We start from the raw sequence: 17,630 nt of genomic DNA, 5'->3' as shown, positions 1-17,630 counted from the left end.
TTCGCCTGTGAGGGGCCATGTCATTTTATTACTTAGAGTGCTGCCTAGTCTTACGTCACCTTGAAACACAAACGAGTTATCTGAAAGGAGGGGACCTTAATTAAGAAAATGTCTCCATAAGATCTGGATGAAAGGCATCACCTTAATTCCCTAATTGATGAGTGCAGCCATCCCTGGGCTGGAGATCCTGGTTTCTATAAGAAAGCAGACTGAGCAAGCCAGTAAGCAGGCGCCCTCCATGGCCCCCCTTCATCAGCTCCTGACTCCAGGATTCTGCCTTGCTCGAGGTCCTGTCCTTTGATGATGAACAGAGCTGTGGAAGTGTAAGCCAAATAAACCCTTTCCTCCTCCCCCCACATCCGACTTGTCTTTTGGTCATGCTCACAGCAATAGAAACCCTAACTGAGACACTTAACAAGGTTTTAATTCAGACAGGGTATTGTCATGTAGCCCAAGTCGGCTTTGAACTCGAGCTCCTCCTACTTGTGCCTTCCAGGTACCGGGATCACACTCATGTGCCATCATACCCCACTACACTTTCTCTTAAAACCCTATGAAGAGAACTGGATTGGATACAAGTTAAACAAAAGTTATCACAGCATCACTTGTCGTGAATCAAAACCCCAATGTTCACTAATTATAGCCATTTTATATGAAGTTCTTCTAGAAAGAGTGTAGCTTATGTGAATAGCTTATTTTTATTTCTTGTAATGAAATCTCTGAGGTCTAGCTCTACCATCAAGAAGTCAGAACATTTTCATTCAATTAACTTAAATTATGTAATGTGAAAATGAGTGATGGCCGGGAGTCTGATGGCTGGTATGATTCTGGTGAGAAATTATATTTCACACATTGGTTTATTTTGTTAGAATTTTCTTGGGGCAATAAAAATAGTGTTATACAGAAATTAGTTCTATCTAACCACACACACACACACTGTCATAAATGACTCTTGCAAATCCTACAGTCTGAGTGATGGTGACAAATCCCCCAGAAGGAAATTTTACTAGCAAAGCCAGGCTATTCCAGACCCACAGAGAGAGAGAGAGAGAGAGAGAGAGAGAGAGAGAGAAAGAGTTGTTTGGCATAGCTGTAGATTCCGGATAGCAGATTTAAAATAGCCAAACAGTGAATGTTTTCAACTGTTTGGATTGGAACATTTTCTAATTGCATCATAATCTTTTTTCCTAAAGCAGGTCATATATGCATCAGACTCAAGCTTTATGAATGACTCATAGTGCATACCTTTGTGGCCTGGCTGCTAAAGGATCAAATCTAGACCTCAGTGTTTGAAGCACTCCCTCCATGTCGCATGGGCTCGCTTCTTCTCTTAGGGAGTTGCTAAAGACCATGGTATGATAATTTTATAGCAATTCCAATATTTTGCTACAGGTCAGCAAGGACACAGGTGTCAGTGGACTGGTCATACTGTCTCTTCTCTCGTCAATTTGGTAAGGTCTGGTCCTGTGTCCAGAGGCTGGCCATACTCTGTCCCCTGTTACCTAGCATTCAACAAGAAAAGGAGGCCTTGTGAGGGAAGGGCAGAGAAGTGGGACTCTTTTCTGTCATCATTTTCTGCCATCTCCCCTCCAAATGCTAGGGAGCCAAGGTGCTATAGGAGAGGCTGGGTGCTAACAGTAGCCTACCTGGTTTCAGTTGCTAAGCTTGACTTCCATCACACAGGGAGGAGAGAGAAGTTAAAGTTTCTCAAGGTTGACAAGGGATCTGTGGGCTGCTGAGATGGCTCAGCTGGCATGCGCCAGATGCCCTGAGTTCAAAAGGAGAGAATCATTGATTTGGAATATTGTCTCTGGCCTCCACACGCACGCTGTGACACATGTGTACATGTGAGCATGCACATACACACACAATAAATAAACACATGCAAAAATAAACAAATTACCAAGTCTGCCCTGACACCTGTCTCGCCTCTCACATGTTAAGAATGAGTTTTGCAACTTTAACTGTTTGGAAAAAAAAAAAAAAAACAAAAAACTAGTATTTGTGACAAGTGAAAGTTTCGTGAAATTCAAATCTGAGCACCCATGAATAAAGTTTTATTGGAAGGCAGCCATGTCCATTTACTTCTGTATCTACGGCTGTTCCCATGCTACAGCAGAGCGGAGAGCCTGGGACAGAGACCATATGGCCCTCAGAGCCCAGAATCATTTCCCATCTGGCACTGGTACAGAAAATCTTTGTTGACCACTGTTTTAGGAGAATAACTATTTAAAACTTTGATTGGCAATTTGGTATTTAAACTTAGAAACACAGCTCTTCCATACTTACAAAGGCACAAACTCCCTTAAAAACAGTGATGAGGAGTTGTCCCAAAAGTTCATTACGGAAATACCAAACATGGATGCACATAAGTAACTTTACATACAAAGGCGTTGAACATTTTAAATATGTACTGTGTTTCACGCTGACCACCAAGTGCAACGATAATTATAAAAACAACTTATTTACTTAAAGGATAGTATTTGTTAAATGATGTCAATAATGTGCTCTGATACATTTTAACGACATTTCAATTTTTGTACATGATCTGTGCCATATATACATGTGTCTAGGTGCACCCGTTTGTGTCTGAGAGCATGGGCAAACCATGGCAAGGATGTAGAGTTGAGAGGACAATCTTGAATGCTGTTCCTCAGCTTGTGCTTTGTTTTCGCTGCTGTACATGTGAGGCTCGTTGACCTGTGTGTGCCTGAGATTCTCCTGTCTCCTTCACCTCCCATCTCACACAGACTCAGTGAGATTACAGATCACGCCAGGCTTTATGTGGGTGTGGGGATTTGAAGTCAGGTCCTTGTCATTGTTAGTAGACACTCTGCTTACTAAAGTACCTCCTCATCTCCATATATTCCAGTTTTGTCACCTTAACCGAGTTAACCAAAGATATAATTTATTTCAAAGTGTTCAGAATTTATTAAGATAGGAAAGAAAGATCAATACCATCCATATTTTGACTCCTAATTTTTTTGTTTGTATTTTTGAGACAGGGTTTCTCTTTGTAACCTTGGCTCTCCTGGACTTGCTTTGTAGACCAGGCTAGCCTTGAACTCACAGAGATCTGTGTCTGCCTTCCAGAGTGCTGGGAGTGAAGGTGTGTACCACTGTGCCTGACTGACTACTAATTTTTTTTTTTTTTTATAAAGACCTTGTGTCAGTCTATATTCTGTCATGATGATAAAACCTCTGAGGCTGGGTAAGTTATAGAAAAACGAGCTTCATTTTTGGTTCGTGGCTCTGATCAGAGGTCAAGATCAGTGGCTTTTTTTTTTCTTTCATAGCCCCTTGGTGACATAAGATCACATGTCAAGAGTAAGGAATGTAGATGTACATGTAAAAAATGTACACGTATATACGTACGTGTATCTTCTGGTTTCTCTCCACATTCTGATAAAGCTACTGGGATTCACCACTGGTGGCCAACTCCATTGATCTTGTCTACTTCTCACCTTCCCATAGGTCCGACCTCTGAACTTCACAATCGGGCTGTTTCCCCACTTGGTTTCTGTACATGGAGATTCAATTTCAACACACGAACTCTTGAACAACACATTTCACTACACTCAGGCTACAGAATGCAGAGATATTGAAAATATTGAGGATTTAAAAAAAGTTCCTGCGAGTTCTCCTTTGTGTAAGAGCGGTGCACATGTGACTTTGGATGTATGATATCTCCTAAATAGAGTCTGTACGCGATGAAAAGTAATGTCCTCGACTGGTGAAAAAGGAGTTGGTGTAGTGAAAGGTTTGGTTTCTTTTATGTGTTTTTTTTGTTTTGTTTTGTTTTGTTCATTTGTTTAGGTCCCCAATGTGGGATGTGGAAATGTTTTCAGTTCATTCTCAGTTGAAAACAAACTCCTGAGAGGGCACAAGAGCTTGGTCAGCTAAAAACAGATGCCTAAGAGGGTGCCTGATTTTGCTGGAAGTTGTCTCATGCAAGGGGCATGGTTTTTGCCAGATGGAAAAACCGCCTTGTGTGGACTGCGGAGGGATAAACAGAAGCCCACGGATAGGGAGGAATGGTTTTGCATTGCTGTGCTTTGTAAGGTTCACATCGATTTACCGGTCTTCATTTTTCTACACTTCACTTCTCAGAGAGAAATGTTCCAGAAAACTTTTCCTGGCACTCTGGCTGAGTCTTGATGCTTTTGCTGACTTGTGCTGATTCGGCAGAGTCTTGCTGTGTCTCCTGAATCGTGCCACTGCTGTTGATTCCTGTTGCTATTTGGTGTTTGCTACTTTACTGGACTGGTGATATATGTGGACAACAAAGAGTGGACTTGCCTGAAGGATCTATGTCCAAAAAGGTTCACAACCCTCTTTTTCTAATAGCCTTCTTTCTCCCTGTCTTTGGTCAGTAGATTGGAAGGGAGGAAATTGGCTATCCCCACCTAGTGGTTTTGGGTAAGTACATTCAGGTCATTCCTTTCTAAGCCCAACAGGGATGGGATGTATCAAAAAATTCAGGGTGAAGTAAAAAATTGAGCAAGGCTTCTGTTCTCTTCTCTGTTGGCAGCCTGGGAGACAGCCTTAAGTTTTGGTCCTAATGTGAGGAGGCAGTCAGAATGGCGGAAACAGGCTGGCAGGCATTTTGGAGGCTCTCTAGAATCTCATGTATTAGGGAGGATCTTTGAGGGTTCCTCACACCATGAAGAAGGAGGACAGCTGGTCATGTTGGCTGTAGCGCTGCTATAATGATGGTGATTTACCCCTTCACCAGTAAACAGGAAGTGACTGCCCCTTCCTTGTAAGCTTGAGGTGAGGCACAGGTTAGAGTCTTTCACAGCACCAGTGACAGGTGGGGCCACCTCAGGTAAAAGACAGAAGGCATTCTCACATTTGGCCAGCACTGGCCACCACAGGCTTCTTCAGTGGCTTTCTCTCAGAAACCAGGTGAGACCCATGACTGACAACAGCCACTCTCAGGATCTGAAGAAGAAAAGTATATTCCAGGTTCTGCTGCTAAGGCGAGCTAAGCTACGTTCTACCATACCACTTAAGCCTTAGGGTATGGCCAGGAACCCAGGCATCTCTCCAAGAGGTGAACTTGAAGTCAGCAGAACAAAGGTATTAGTCTACCATGAGAAGAGCCTGATTCTCTGCACAAGCCTAACCCACCTCACCCACACAGTCTTGCTTACAGAGGGCAAAGAGCTGAGTCTTGTCTGAGAACACACGTGCCAATTTTTGACTCCTTTACTCTATCCAATACTGTGATGCAGTTTTGTTTAAATCAGAGATCACCTCCATGCCAAAAATAAAGGTATTTATATCACTACTAAGAACACACATGATCACACATATGCGACATAAAAACGTCATGAACCTAAATTTTCCTTGACTAGGTGTGGCCTACCACCTGCCAATTCTCTATCCTTTTACAAGTGCTATTCATATCTCAGTAACTTAATTTATGACCTGACCTATGCTTTGTGAGCTACAGCCTGAAGACAACGGTGAGCAGAACCTTCGTCCCTTTGTGACACAGCTCCACATGCTGTCCTTCCCCATCACTCTCTTTTGACGGCTGGTTTTGAATTGCAAGGTGGTCATGTGTGAATGCCACCTCCACGGTATTTGTTGCGACAGCCTCAGCATTTTCACCTGTGTGTGATGTCCTTAGTTGCAACAGCGTTGCCGATAACAACTGTTGTCACCACTTGAGTCCCAAATGAAGCAGAGAAACCACAGCGGATGCAATGCATGACGTCTCTTTTATCTCTGATTATACTGAAGTACAAGTACATCGAAGTATAACTTGGTGCTTAGAGAATGAATGTTTGAACAAAGTAGGAAGCAGAGCATAGGAGACAGAGAGCAGCCATGGAATAGTACTGAGTGCTGGTGATAAACCCTGTCTTGGTCATTGATGAAAATAGTATTATTGATCCGTTTGCTGCTAGACAATGCAACCCTGGGTTCGGTTTCCTTATTACTGCTTGTGTCTGTTACAGCGAAGTTAGCTGTAACAGGGGCTTTGGCTAAGTCCTTGAAGTAACTCATTGGAGGCATGCGCAAGGCAGGGTCAAGTGCGGACGAAGCCATTGAGTTCCAAGGGTGGAAGTCAGGACCTTTGTCTCATTGGCCTCTTATGTTACCCCAGAGCTGAATAAACACAGACTAAGAAGGAGACATTTTTTTAAAGTAATTTTGTTATTAATGGCGGTGCATCTTCTAGAAGAATTCTATAGCATGTATAAACTTTACAGTGACTTAAAGGTTCTATGAAGGATGGGAAAGTTGAGGACAAAAATGAGAATCCTATGATTTTTTTTCCTCCTCCAGAAACTTTTTTTCCTAAGAAAGAACACATGGCTGCAGAGGAGCAGTATAGCACTTTCCCAGGGCCAGGTCACTTTCCCCACTGCTCTCAGCTCTGCTCAAAGCCAGCCCCTCCTGGAGCCCCAGGAACTCCGAACTGGCCTCTCCTCAATCTTCCAGCATTCAGAAGGCTATGCCCCTTGCTGAGAAAGGGTGGCGCTGGGGGAGAATCCATCTGCTGTCAAGGAAGTTTCAATTAAATATGGATGCCAATTAATTTAATTTATATTTCTTCATGAAAAATGTCATTTTATTATACATGCCCTGGAAGGATGCCAGGAGACCAGGTTAATAAATTACATCTCTACTGACATAATATGGACTCACAGACTAATCAGATACTTATTAAGTGCCCACCTGTGTTTGTGCCTCTACCTTGCGGTAATCCAATTGACAGAGGTCTGTCCAGCAGGGCCTGTCCCCACAAGGGTGGTCACCTGTACCCTGCTTTTACTCTTATCCACTTGTTTCCAAGCTTTGGGTATATCTCTTGAGAATAACTTAAGATGTGAAGAGTCAGAGGCTCTTGCCAGGGGTTATGAATGGGTCCATTTAATAAAGAAGGGAATGAATGATGGGGAACGGTAAATAACCTGTTCAAACGAATCCCGGGGTAGACCTATTCTGGCTCAGCAGGAGGCTTGCTACAGTGATGCCACTGTCGATTCAGGCCAGCTGATGGTGGAGAAAATAGTGCCCGCCATTTTAAAGGTAGGTATGGCCCAATGCCAGGCTACAAGCTTTATTCTGAGTCTTCACAGCAGTCTTTCAAGGTAGGCATTTTTTTTAAATAAAAAAAAAAAGCAATTCCCTTCCCCCTTTTCCCTCCAAATCTTCCCGTGCTTCCCTATAAACTCATGACCTCTCTTTTTTTTTTTTTTCTAAAGATTTATTTATTTATTATTTAAACAGTAGTCTGCCTGCATTTGCAGGCAAGAAGAGGATGCCAGATCTCATTATAGATGGTTGCGAACCACCACGTGATTGCTGGGAATTGAACTCAAGACCTTTGCAAGAAAAGCCAGTGCTCTTAATCTCTGAGCCATCTCTCCAGCCCTCATGACCTCTTCTTTTTTATTATTATATACATATATACGTGTTTATATGGTCTATTGAATCCATTTAGCTTTGCTTGTTTGCACGTGTGTCTCAAGCTGACCACCTGAGGATAGGCAACCTAAGTGGGGGGCTCATCCATGGAGGAAACTGATTGTCCCTCTCTCGGTGGCCATTGACCCCCTGTAGCTCTTCGTCTTGGGGTGAGACCATATGGAATTTCCCTTGTCCATATGGACACATTGACTGGTGATGTTATGCTGATCTTGTTCAGGCTGAGAGTTCACAAATTCACTTTCTCTGTCACGTCTAGGGGACACCACTGAACAGCAGATGTTCCGAGCCTCTGGCCCTTAAAATCTTCCTGCCCCATCTTCTATTTTATTCTAAGGTAGGAATTGTTTTACTCTTATTCTTCTCATTTTAGAGAATACCTTTAGCGGGGGAAGGGAAGTGAGCTGAAATGATCTTGCTCGAGGTCAGAAAAGGCACACACACAAACTTAGACTATCCAGATTCACAATCAGAGTACCTGTTTTGCTGGCCAGTTCTCTCTCTATCATATTCCTGTCATCTTGGACAAAAGTCATCATTGTCTCCGTGAGAGGTGAGCAGATGATTTTCCATTTCTGAAGGCGCTTGTCACAATCGACAGTTCCATTAAATCAGGAAGCATCGCCTCTGCCATGGAAGCCCACCCTGTTCTTCTCCAGTTTCTTCATAGTCACGGAACCCTGTCACTCAGTTGCAACAAGTTCTCAAGCAACCATACACCTGGTGCAACCAGTCATTCATTCAGCACTTACTAGAGATCTCCCCCCACCCCCATGTGCCATCTGTTCCTCTATGTCCCAGAATACAGTAATGAAGAAATTACACCAATGGAGAAGATAGACGCCCCTAACACAGAATTACTAAGGGAAAACATTCATTTTTGCCTTTTATCCAGCCGCCCATTCCCTCTACACTGTACTAGGCAGCAGACCAACTCTAATGTGTGTGGGGGCAGGCTGAGAATAGACACCAGCCACTGGCCTGAATCTGCTCCTCCCATTCTTTGCTTCCCATCCTTGAGGGCATCTTTCCCCATGGTAACACTCCTGGTGTTACTAACATGCATGTGTAGTCTGCATGTACACATTTTGACCACTTTCGCCTGGAGCCTCTTCTAGCCAGGAAGTGGTTTCTGTGAGAGACAGTTGCAGTAAATGTTTGACTGAGAAGTGCTGGGATCCATGGAGAGTGGCCCAGGAAAAAGACGGGATTTAGACAAGCATGTAGTTAGGGTTCCTTCGCTTCACCTGAGTCTGGGAACGAGAGGACAGAGGACAGCAGGTGGGGGTTAGAAAATGGTCTTCAACCCAGCAGCTTCAGCATCACCACATCACCCACAAACTCCTTAGACATGCACACTCTGGTGTCTTGATGCTCAGAACCCACATCTGTGTTTTCACAAGATCCCCAGGTATTTCATTCTGCCTCAAGAGCACTGCTTCTAATTCCTTCTTTTTATAAATGACAAGATGGAGGCTGCCAGATATTCTGGGCAAGAGAAAGAACACGGTCAATCAATCATGAGGAACTGATTGTACAATTCCTCCTTGGGGACCAGTTTCCAGGGTCTGAGAATAATACTTCCTATTTCTTGGGATCTTTATATACTTTAGTGGTAAATGTGAGATACTGCAACTCTCAAAAAAAAAAAATTTTTTTTTCCCAACTAACTCAGGTTTACAATGGCCTGAAATAAGATTTCTAGTGAGTGACCCAAGAAAAGAATTTCATTAGGTCACCAGCAAAGGAGTTAATTAGTGATAACAAACCACTCCAGAAAAGGCCTTGAGGATGTTAAGGAACCATTTGTTGTTGTTTTGCTGAAGTTCTTTTATTCTTTGGTCATAATTTTAGGGAATGCTGATAACAATGAAGGTTCTGGATACTATGCATTCTGGGGTTTAAAGGGTCACAAAACTGGTCACAAGGCTGAAGAAGCTCCAAGATTTCGTAGTTTGTCCCACTTCCAAATCTATTTTTTTTTCTTTAACTTTGTTTCCTGGTCCAATGCAAATGGCTTATGGAAACTTCCTTAATCCTAAACTTTTTATTTTTTAATTAATTTTTTCATTTTTTATATTAGTTAGTTTATTCACTTTGTATCCTAGCTGTAGCCCCCTCCCTCCTCACCTCCCAACTCCACCCTCCCTCCTTGTCTAAACTTTTTAAAGCATACCTTTGGGGTTTCTTTCTTTTTCTTTAGCGTATTTTGGTTCTCAGCCCTTTCAATGTTATTCTCTCTTTCTGTGAGTCTCTCTGTCTCTGTTTTTCTGTCTCTCTGTGTCTGTCTCTGTCTCTCTCTCTCCACTTACTATGCCCAAAAGAATATAAAAGAGAAGAAAGAAAAAGAACAAGGTTTGATAAAGAAGGCTATGGTACTGATTTACAAATTTTAAAAAATGGAGCTGGTAGTGGAACTCAGGGCCATGTGTTCTATCAATAGTGATGTCAGAGAAAGTGCAATTTTTATTTTTGTATAAGACAGAACTGTGATTCTGTTATACAAGGTCCCTTGTAACCTAAAATTATCAGCATGTTGCTGTCCTAGCTTTTTTTTTTTTTTTTTGGTTTTCTCTTTTCTTCTCCATTCTCTTTCCTTCAACCCCCTTTCTGGTGTTTATTAAAGAAAATCCCAGACATCATATCATGTAACTCATTTCCTAGAGAAATTTCCTGATGACCACAAGAGAGAATAGGCTGGGAAAGTGATTTCTTAAGATTGTATTATTTGCTAAAATAGGAGCTTTCTGTTACTGGGACAGGGGGAAGTGTAACATTTCTAAAGCCTCTACATGATATCATGGGTAGAGAGTTTTGATCATCTTTCTCCACGACACTCTCCAAAAGGCGTGGGGAGAGGGGCTCTGGGGGCTTTTAAATCTTCCTTTACTATGAAAATAATAACAGAATCCCTGATATTTTGGGTATTTGTAAACCTAAAAAAGAGGCAAATATTATTCTTAGAGAATTATTCTTAGAGAATTAACTTTTTGAAGTTAAAGCCTACCTGCATGTAAAATTTGAGGGACTCTTTAATGGTTTACATATTTATCCTTGTCCTAGCCCTCTGGGCTGTTTATTGTAACCCAAAAGCAGTTTGGATCCAGGACTTAGAGAGAAAAGCTTGGTGAATAGTTGTTTTAATTTTTGCACTTATCAGATTTATGGAGTATCAACTAATTTTAGAAGTTTGGTTATTTTTCCATTAGCAAATATCATCCAAATTAAATTTAAGTAGGACAGCCTCTGACTAAGTCAAAGGGACACGGGCTCTAAATGAGGAAATTAATGATAGCCAGTGTCCCAGGGAAAAGAACCCCACTGTGGCACCGAGAATGTAATTAATGGGAGGGAAGTGCCAACAAATCACTCTTTAAAATATTAACGCTATCAAAGAACAGCTGGATACGGAGGAAGGAAACTTGACCCTTGGGGGTCCTGATGGAGAGGCTGTTGCTGCTGTACAGTTTCACACAGTTGTGATGTAATGAAATTCTTCCAATCTTAACTGAAATAAAAAAAAAAGATATTAAGTAGTGTGGTTCTGGGAAAGTTATTAGGAGTTGGTGTGTCTCTGTGTTTGATCATTTAATTATGATCATTGTAGTCCGCATTTGCTGTGGTTTCTAAATGTCTTTCCCTGTATTTCCCTGAAACAAACAAACAAAGCAAAGCAAAACAAAGCAAAACCACCTTACCCCCCCCAAAAACAACAACAACAACTAGAGTTAAAAAAAAAAAAAAACAACCTTAAAGCCTGGTGACAACATTTCTTTTTCTATACAAATAAAAATCCGTTACTTAGAAAGTTTCTACTGAAATAATTTCCCCCAGATGCTTCAGTGAAGTTCTTAGTCACGGAAGACGTAATTTGGCTTTATTTAACAGCTAGTTAACTTGTGATGGCCCCCGCCCACCCCCAAGATCTATTACAGAGCAATACAGTTAAACTTTTACGCAGCCCGAGATATCTTGGGCATTTACTTTTAAAATTAAACGATAATCTCGATATTTAGGATCAGAAGCTAGGACTAATCGTTTATCCGGAACGGAATTTAATTTAGATACTTAAAAAAAAAATGAAGCCTTTTTATTCACAGCACTGAGGTTTTCCTAGAAGCCCCCGGGACCGCGGGCAAGCTGGCGGTGCCGTAAATACTCCTGACCGCACGGTTGTGTGGTCTGTGCCCTGACGCCGCCTTCCGTGTGTTTCAGGGCACTTGCTAGCGTCCAGATAGGTGACAGGCTGTTCAGGGCGCTGGACAAGCCGTGTAGCCGAGACGAACGTCCTCGCGCCTACCGAACCAACAAACGCGCGGAGCAAACACAGGTTGCAGTCAAAATAAAGCCTTGAGGTTAGCCCAGGTTTCTCGGAACTGCGGCTCTCTCTCTCTCTCTCTCTCTCTCTCTCTCTCTCTCTCTCTCTCTCTCTCGGCTGGAGGAGCCGTGCCCCTGCAAACAGCCCCCGGGGGACGCATCATTTAAACAAATGTGTTCCTTTGCCCCGACAGAAGTTCAGTTAGCCTCGATTATCATTAATTCTGCTCTTTTATTTCCTTCGCGGGCGCGAAACCCCCCGAAAGCCCTGGCCTTTGAAGTGCGGCTGGCGGAGCTGACCCGGGTCCTCCCCGGCGCCGGCTCCACGGTGCGGGTTGAGAGTGAACTTGTGCAAGCTGGAAAGGGAGGGGCAGGGCAGTGAGAGCGTGGCGCAAAACGTCGGTGACCCTAAAAAAAAAAAATCAGGTTACACGGAGGTGGGGGTGGGGGAGGGGGGACGGAACGAATCTCAGAACCGGAGGGGTCCGGGAACAAAGCGGGTCTGTGCGGAACACTCAAGTTAAAGCGGCGGAACTCAAGAGGGCCAACGTGACAGCTAGGTGGGGGGCGGGGGTGGGCGGGGACTGGCCCCACTCGGGGTCACCTCCAAGTCCCAGGGGAGCGCCGTGGGTGGGGGCGGCAGGGAGAGCGGCGTGGACCCGCGGGCGTGCGCCACGCCGCACCTCGGGGCGCTGGCTGCGATTAGCTCCCCCGGCAGGCCCGGAGGGCGGACGCTCCTTCCCCTCGCGTCTCCTCCTCCCTCGGCCTTTTTTAAGGGGCGCCCCGCAGGCGGAGCTGTCAGCCACCCCGGGGTCCTCTGCACTTGGCAGGGGGTTCGCCCGCGTGACACCCGGGGGCGGGCGCTGAACTAGCCGCGGCTCCCCGGGACCTGCACGTGGGAGAGCCGCGCTGCGCTCTGGGCTCCGTCGGGTGGACCTGGCGACGGCCCGCGATCGGGACGCTGCCCGGCTCCGGGCTTGGTCGTCCGGGGCCCGACGGCCCTTCGAGGGAAGCGGGGTAGGAGGCGGCCCGGGCCCCGGTGCTCCTTAGCGCCATGAGCCTGGCCAGAGGCGGTGGCAGCCTCGGCGGTGGCCTCCCGCGCGCCCCGGTCCCCTCCTCTCCATCCCCGCGCACCATGCCGTCCTCGGGCCAGCGGAGTCCGCGGCGCAGCCCTCGCCCCCTGCCCGGCCGCTGCTGAGCCACGAGGAGCGTGTGTCCGATCGCGGGCTCAGCCGGCCGCTCGGGGGAGGCGGAACCGTGGTCCCGGGAGCCTCGGCTCCGCCCTCCGGCTCTCCAGCCGCCGCCGGGCGCCGGGGCGGCGATGGGGGCGCTGCTGGTGCTCTGCGTCCTCGTGGGCTCGCTGCGCTGGGGCCTGGCGGGCGCCCAGCAGCCCGGGGAATACTGCCACGGCTGGGTGGACGCCCAGGGCAACTACCACGAGGGGTTCCAGTGCCCCGAGGACTTCGACACGCGGGACGCCACCATCTGCTGCGGCTCGTGCGCGCTGCGCTACTGCTGCGCCGCCGCCGACGCCAGGTTGGAGCAGGGCGGCTGCACCAACGACCGCGGGGAGCTGGAGCATCCCGGCATCACCGCGCGTAAGTAGGGCGCCCCTGGGAGGACGGGGCTTCGCCCACCCACCCCGCACGCCTTACTAGCGAGGGGAGCAGAATAGACAGCGCTGGGTCTCGGGGGCGGGGGTCTCGGGGAGAGTGGGTGACCGCCTTTCAGGTCAGGGGGTCCCATCGACTTGCAGTCTGAGTCCCAGCAGCACGAGGTCCCCCCGTGAAAGTTTGCTAGGGGTCGCAGGACTGCCTTGCACCTGGTGTTTCTGGGGAAGGCTGTTGGAGCCAGGTTAGGTTTCCTGGACGCTCCGGTCACTTTGGGAGTCCCGGAAGTGCGGGTCCCAGGGAACTCGACTCTGGTCAAGAGCCCAAGTACAGTCCTCTGACCGCTTTTTTTTTTTTTTTCCTCCCCTTTTGTCGAGTGGTAGCGGTTTCGTCACTCTTCCTACTTCCTTTCATTTCTCTGCATCAAATTACCCTCTTTGGCCCACCCCCTATTGTCACGCTTTTCAGAAACACCCAAGTCTTCGAGGTGAGGATTTAAAATTAAGGGTCACAGGGCTTCCTCAGGCCCCCTGTTCTCACAGCGGAAAACACGGGTCAGATTTCTGCTCACTTGCTCACTTAAGAGGTGAATAAATCACGACCCCAGCAGAGGAAATTTACACCTTGAAAAAAAAGTTTTCCACTTGAATTGGAACATCGGGGGAAACCTTTTACAGCTCAAGGCGATGGTTTTACTGCCAGGAAACCCGAGAAGTGTGCCGAGCCAAGGGCCCGTGGCTCCCCAGGACTGCGAGGCAGCGGCCTGGAGGAGCCTGCACCTACTCTGATCCCCAGGAAGCAGGTCGAGAGAGGCAGGAGAGGTCTCATCAACCCAGAGGAAAGGGGTCAGCGTCTCAGCGTTTAATTTTGGTGGTGGTGGGGAGGATGTCAAAATGCCCAGTCCTGAGGATCTGGGAAGCAGTTTCTAGACTGTTTGGTAGAAAGCAGGAACTCTGGGCCCTCCTGGCCTGTTAGAAAACTAGACTTCTCTGTACCTCTAGGCAGGGTTAAGACAGCCTCCAGGGGTGGGTGGGGGTGCGCAAAAAAAAAAAAAAAAAAAAAAAAAAAAAAGAGAGAGAGAGAGCAGAGGATTGGAACTCTCTTCCCATTTGCTGAGTCTGAGATCAGGCCAAACCAGATGGACAGTGGCTTTGTCTCCTGCCAGCAGTCTAACCTCTGGTGGCTTAACTTCGCCGGGCCACCGCTGGAATTTAAAATGGGCGCATTGCCATCCGAGAGTCAGTTTATTGATGAAACCAACATACAACTTCTGGGCGCGCTGGGCAGGAGTGCAGCCCAACTTCACCTCACACAGGGGGGCACAGGGGAGGCTGAAGAACTCACACTTAGCAGCCCACCGCTGACTGGTACCCGCCACTCACTGGCTGAGACTTGGGAAAAGTAGAGAGCTCTCTGATATGTATTTATATCTGGGTAAGAGGAGGCTCCATCTCACATGGCCTCCGTGATAGAAGCTGAACCTGATACAGAGAGCCGGGTATGATGGCCTCAGTGAACACAGGTGTGTTGTCTGCTGCCCATAAGCTGGAGGGGCTGCATCTCAGAGCGGCTTTAAAACAAACAAACAAACAAACAAACAAACAAAAAACACAGGGGTGAGACCAGGACACTAGCCCTGATAGCACTGGGCAAGTCTTATTTCTTAGAAAAAGTCTGGTTCTCCAATACTAAGAAGTACAGGTTGTTCTTTCTGTGGGTGGGAATGAAGACTCAGAGATAGGACACCTGGAGTCGGGACTGGGGCTCACTGTGAACTGCTTTATACTGCTCTTTCTAGAGCCTCCTAACACCCCGGGGCTTTGCTCAACAGGCCTAGAACTGGGAACATTTGGACAGGAGACAGATTGTCAGTCTAGGAGATGAGTTAGGCCTTTAAGTGTCCCATCGTGATAAAACTCCTAAGACCTAGATTTAAATGCATATGCCTGGTGACCCCCCCCCCCGCCCCAAACGTCTCCTCTCCCTTCGGTGCACAAATAGGACAATAGACTTTCTGACCTCCAGATGTTCAGTATGATGTCTAATTGCTGACAGAGGCCGCCGCGCAGTTTGCTCCCTCCCTGCGAGGAGGTTAGCGAGAACAGCCCGTCATCGTCATCGAGCTTTGCAGGTTGCCAGTCACAAGCTCTGAGAAGCTGAGCTGACTGAGGGAGCCATAATGAGCCTCTGCCTCTCATCTCTAAGATGCTAAAGCAGAGGCTAGGGTTTGAGCGACTTTTACCCAGCGTTCATGCATGTCTGTTTTTGCCTTTCAGAGCCTGTCTACGTCCCCTTCCTGATCGTCGGCTCCATCTTCATCGCCTTCATCATCTTGGGCTCTTTAGTGGCTATCTATTGTTGCACCTGTCTGAGACCCAAGGAACCCTCCCAGCAGCCAATCCGCTTCTCCCTCCGCAGCTACCAGACAGAGACCTTGCCCATGATCCTCACCTCCAGCAGCCTCAGAGCGCCTTCCAGGCAGTCCAGCACGGCCACCAGCTCCAGCTCCACAGGAGGCTCTGTCCGAAGATTCTCCTTTGCCAGGGCTGAGCCAGGCTGCCTGGTGCCCTCGTCACCCCCACCTTACACCACTGGCCATGCCATACACCTAACCCAGCCATCCGGTTTCCTGGTGTCACCCCAATATTTTGCATACCCTCTCCAGCAAGAGCCCCCATTACCTGGGAAGAGCTGTCCAGATTTCAGCTCTAGTTGACGGGGCATTGGCTGTGAACAGGCCACACAGTGAAATGGCAGCCAGGTGGAGTGTTGCTGTCTTGGCCAACCCACGCTCAGTTCTGAGGAGATTCAGGATAACCCATCAGCATCGTGGAAGAGACGTCCAGAAAGATACAGCACTTTTTTCTTGTCTTGAGGTCCTTGACTACAATGACAGGAGGTCTGACTTTGCAAACGTGATGAACATGACAGTTTATTTTCCTTTTGCTAAAGCATCCAGCAGTCTGATGTTCAGTTAGCAAATTGAAGTAAAAAAAAACTTACTGGACAATTCAGCTATCCTTTGTAGAACAGTGCCCTGCCCCGTGTTCTTTTTCCTGTGTTGGTTGAATTATAGTACAAATATACATTAATAAGGAAGAACATACCCTTAATTGTAATTATAAAGGTGCACTTAAAAATTAACTGTTAAGTAAACCTGAGGGGGCAGTGAACTGCCTATTTATACTTTTGGGGGCGACCTAACTGTAAGTAATATTAGTATGATGAGAACATCACTTCTAAGATTAACAACAAATTTTGTTTAAAATACGAGTTTTCGTTTTCCAAAACACAAGGTTTCGGTAACCACATGGGAAGCTTAAAGTTTTAAATATATGCTCAGACATTTGTTGTGACACAGATTCTGTGTGAAAGCACTTCCCCCACCAACCTGAGGGAATATTTATTGTAGACTTTTTTTGTTGTTGTTCAGCAATATTAGTGTTTAAAGTGAAAGTTGGACAATTGGGTCTTAAAACATATATTTGTATAAAGAGGTTATATATAAGTGTGAAGAACTGTAATTTAATTTACTTACCAAATTGACAGCACTAATTATTGAGAAGACGCACTGTAACTTCTGTGGAGGTTAGAGACCAGCTGTTAGTGTCATCATCAAGCATTCTACATTTTATTTGCCACTGTGTTTTGATGTCTGATGACTGCACATATGGGCCATGCTAGAAAAAAATAAATAAATTTCTCTTGTTTCTTGGGCTTTATTTGAGATTTTCAAGTCAAAATTTTTCATTTTATACTCTTAGTGACAATTCTTTGCTATCTATTATGAGGAAATATCATTATTCCACACTCTATCCTCCAAAATTAAGGGAAACATTGTCTTCATTAGGGCTTATGAAAGCAGCAGAGGTTGGTTTTTATAGAGACCTTAGAAAATAGTCTTTCTGTCATCCTCACATATGCATGTAACTTGGCCTGAAGAGTTTGGACATCCAGACATTTTTCATAGGAAGTTCTGGATTTTCGTAGCACATGGAAGATGTGACCCCTGCCCTACCATGGGATCAGGCCAGCCTTGCTCAGGCAGGACACCTTGCCGGCTACCAGTTCCTTGCCGAGTCCCCATAGGCTGCTTCTCCTTCACCATTACCTACCCCTGGTGGTGCAGCTTGAGAGCCCAGCGTATGGGAATTCAGACATCATGAATCACCTTCAGTAGTGCGGCCCAAAGTCAACAGAGGTAGAATTCTGCCCTGAGAGGGTTAATCTGCCCCCCTGTTTCCAGTTGAGGATTGG

The 17,630-nt window shown here is 46.2% G+C and overlaps 1 protein-coding gene across 1 annotated transcript; it reads left to right on the top strand.

The window, feature by feature from the left end:
• Positions 1-13,084: 13,084 nt before the first annotated feature.
• Positions 13,085-17,044, top strand: Shisa3 (shisa family member 3). The gene is made up of 2 exons (XM_055629412.1): positions 13,085-13,361; positions 15,650-17,044. The coding sequence occupies exons 1-2, from the start codon at positions 13,085-13,087 to the stop codon at positions 16,087-16,089; spliced, it is 717 nt and encodes a 238-aa protein (XP_055485387.1). The 3' UTR covers positions 16,090-17,044.
• The last annotated feature ends 586 nt before the right edge of the window (positions 17,045-17,630 follow it).

The sequence above is a fragment of the Psammomys obesus genome, unplaced genomic scaffold (genome assembly GCF_907164565.1).
Source record: "Psammomys obesus unplaced genomic scaffold, mPsaObe1.curated_primary_1811, whole genome shotgun sequence".
In the NCBI taxonomy this organism is placed as follows: domain Eukaryota; kingdom Metazoa; phylum Chordata; class Mammalia; order Rodentia; family Muridae; genus Psammomys; species Psammomys obesus.
The sequence above is the reverse complement of the archived record's forward strand: the minus strand, read 5'-3'. Positions and strand labels throughout refer to the sequence as shown.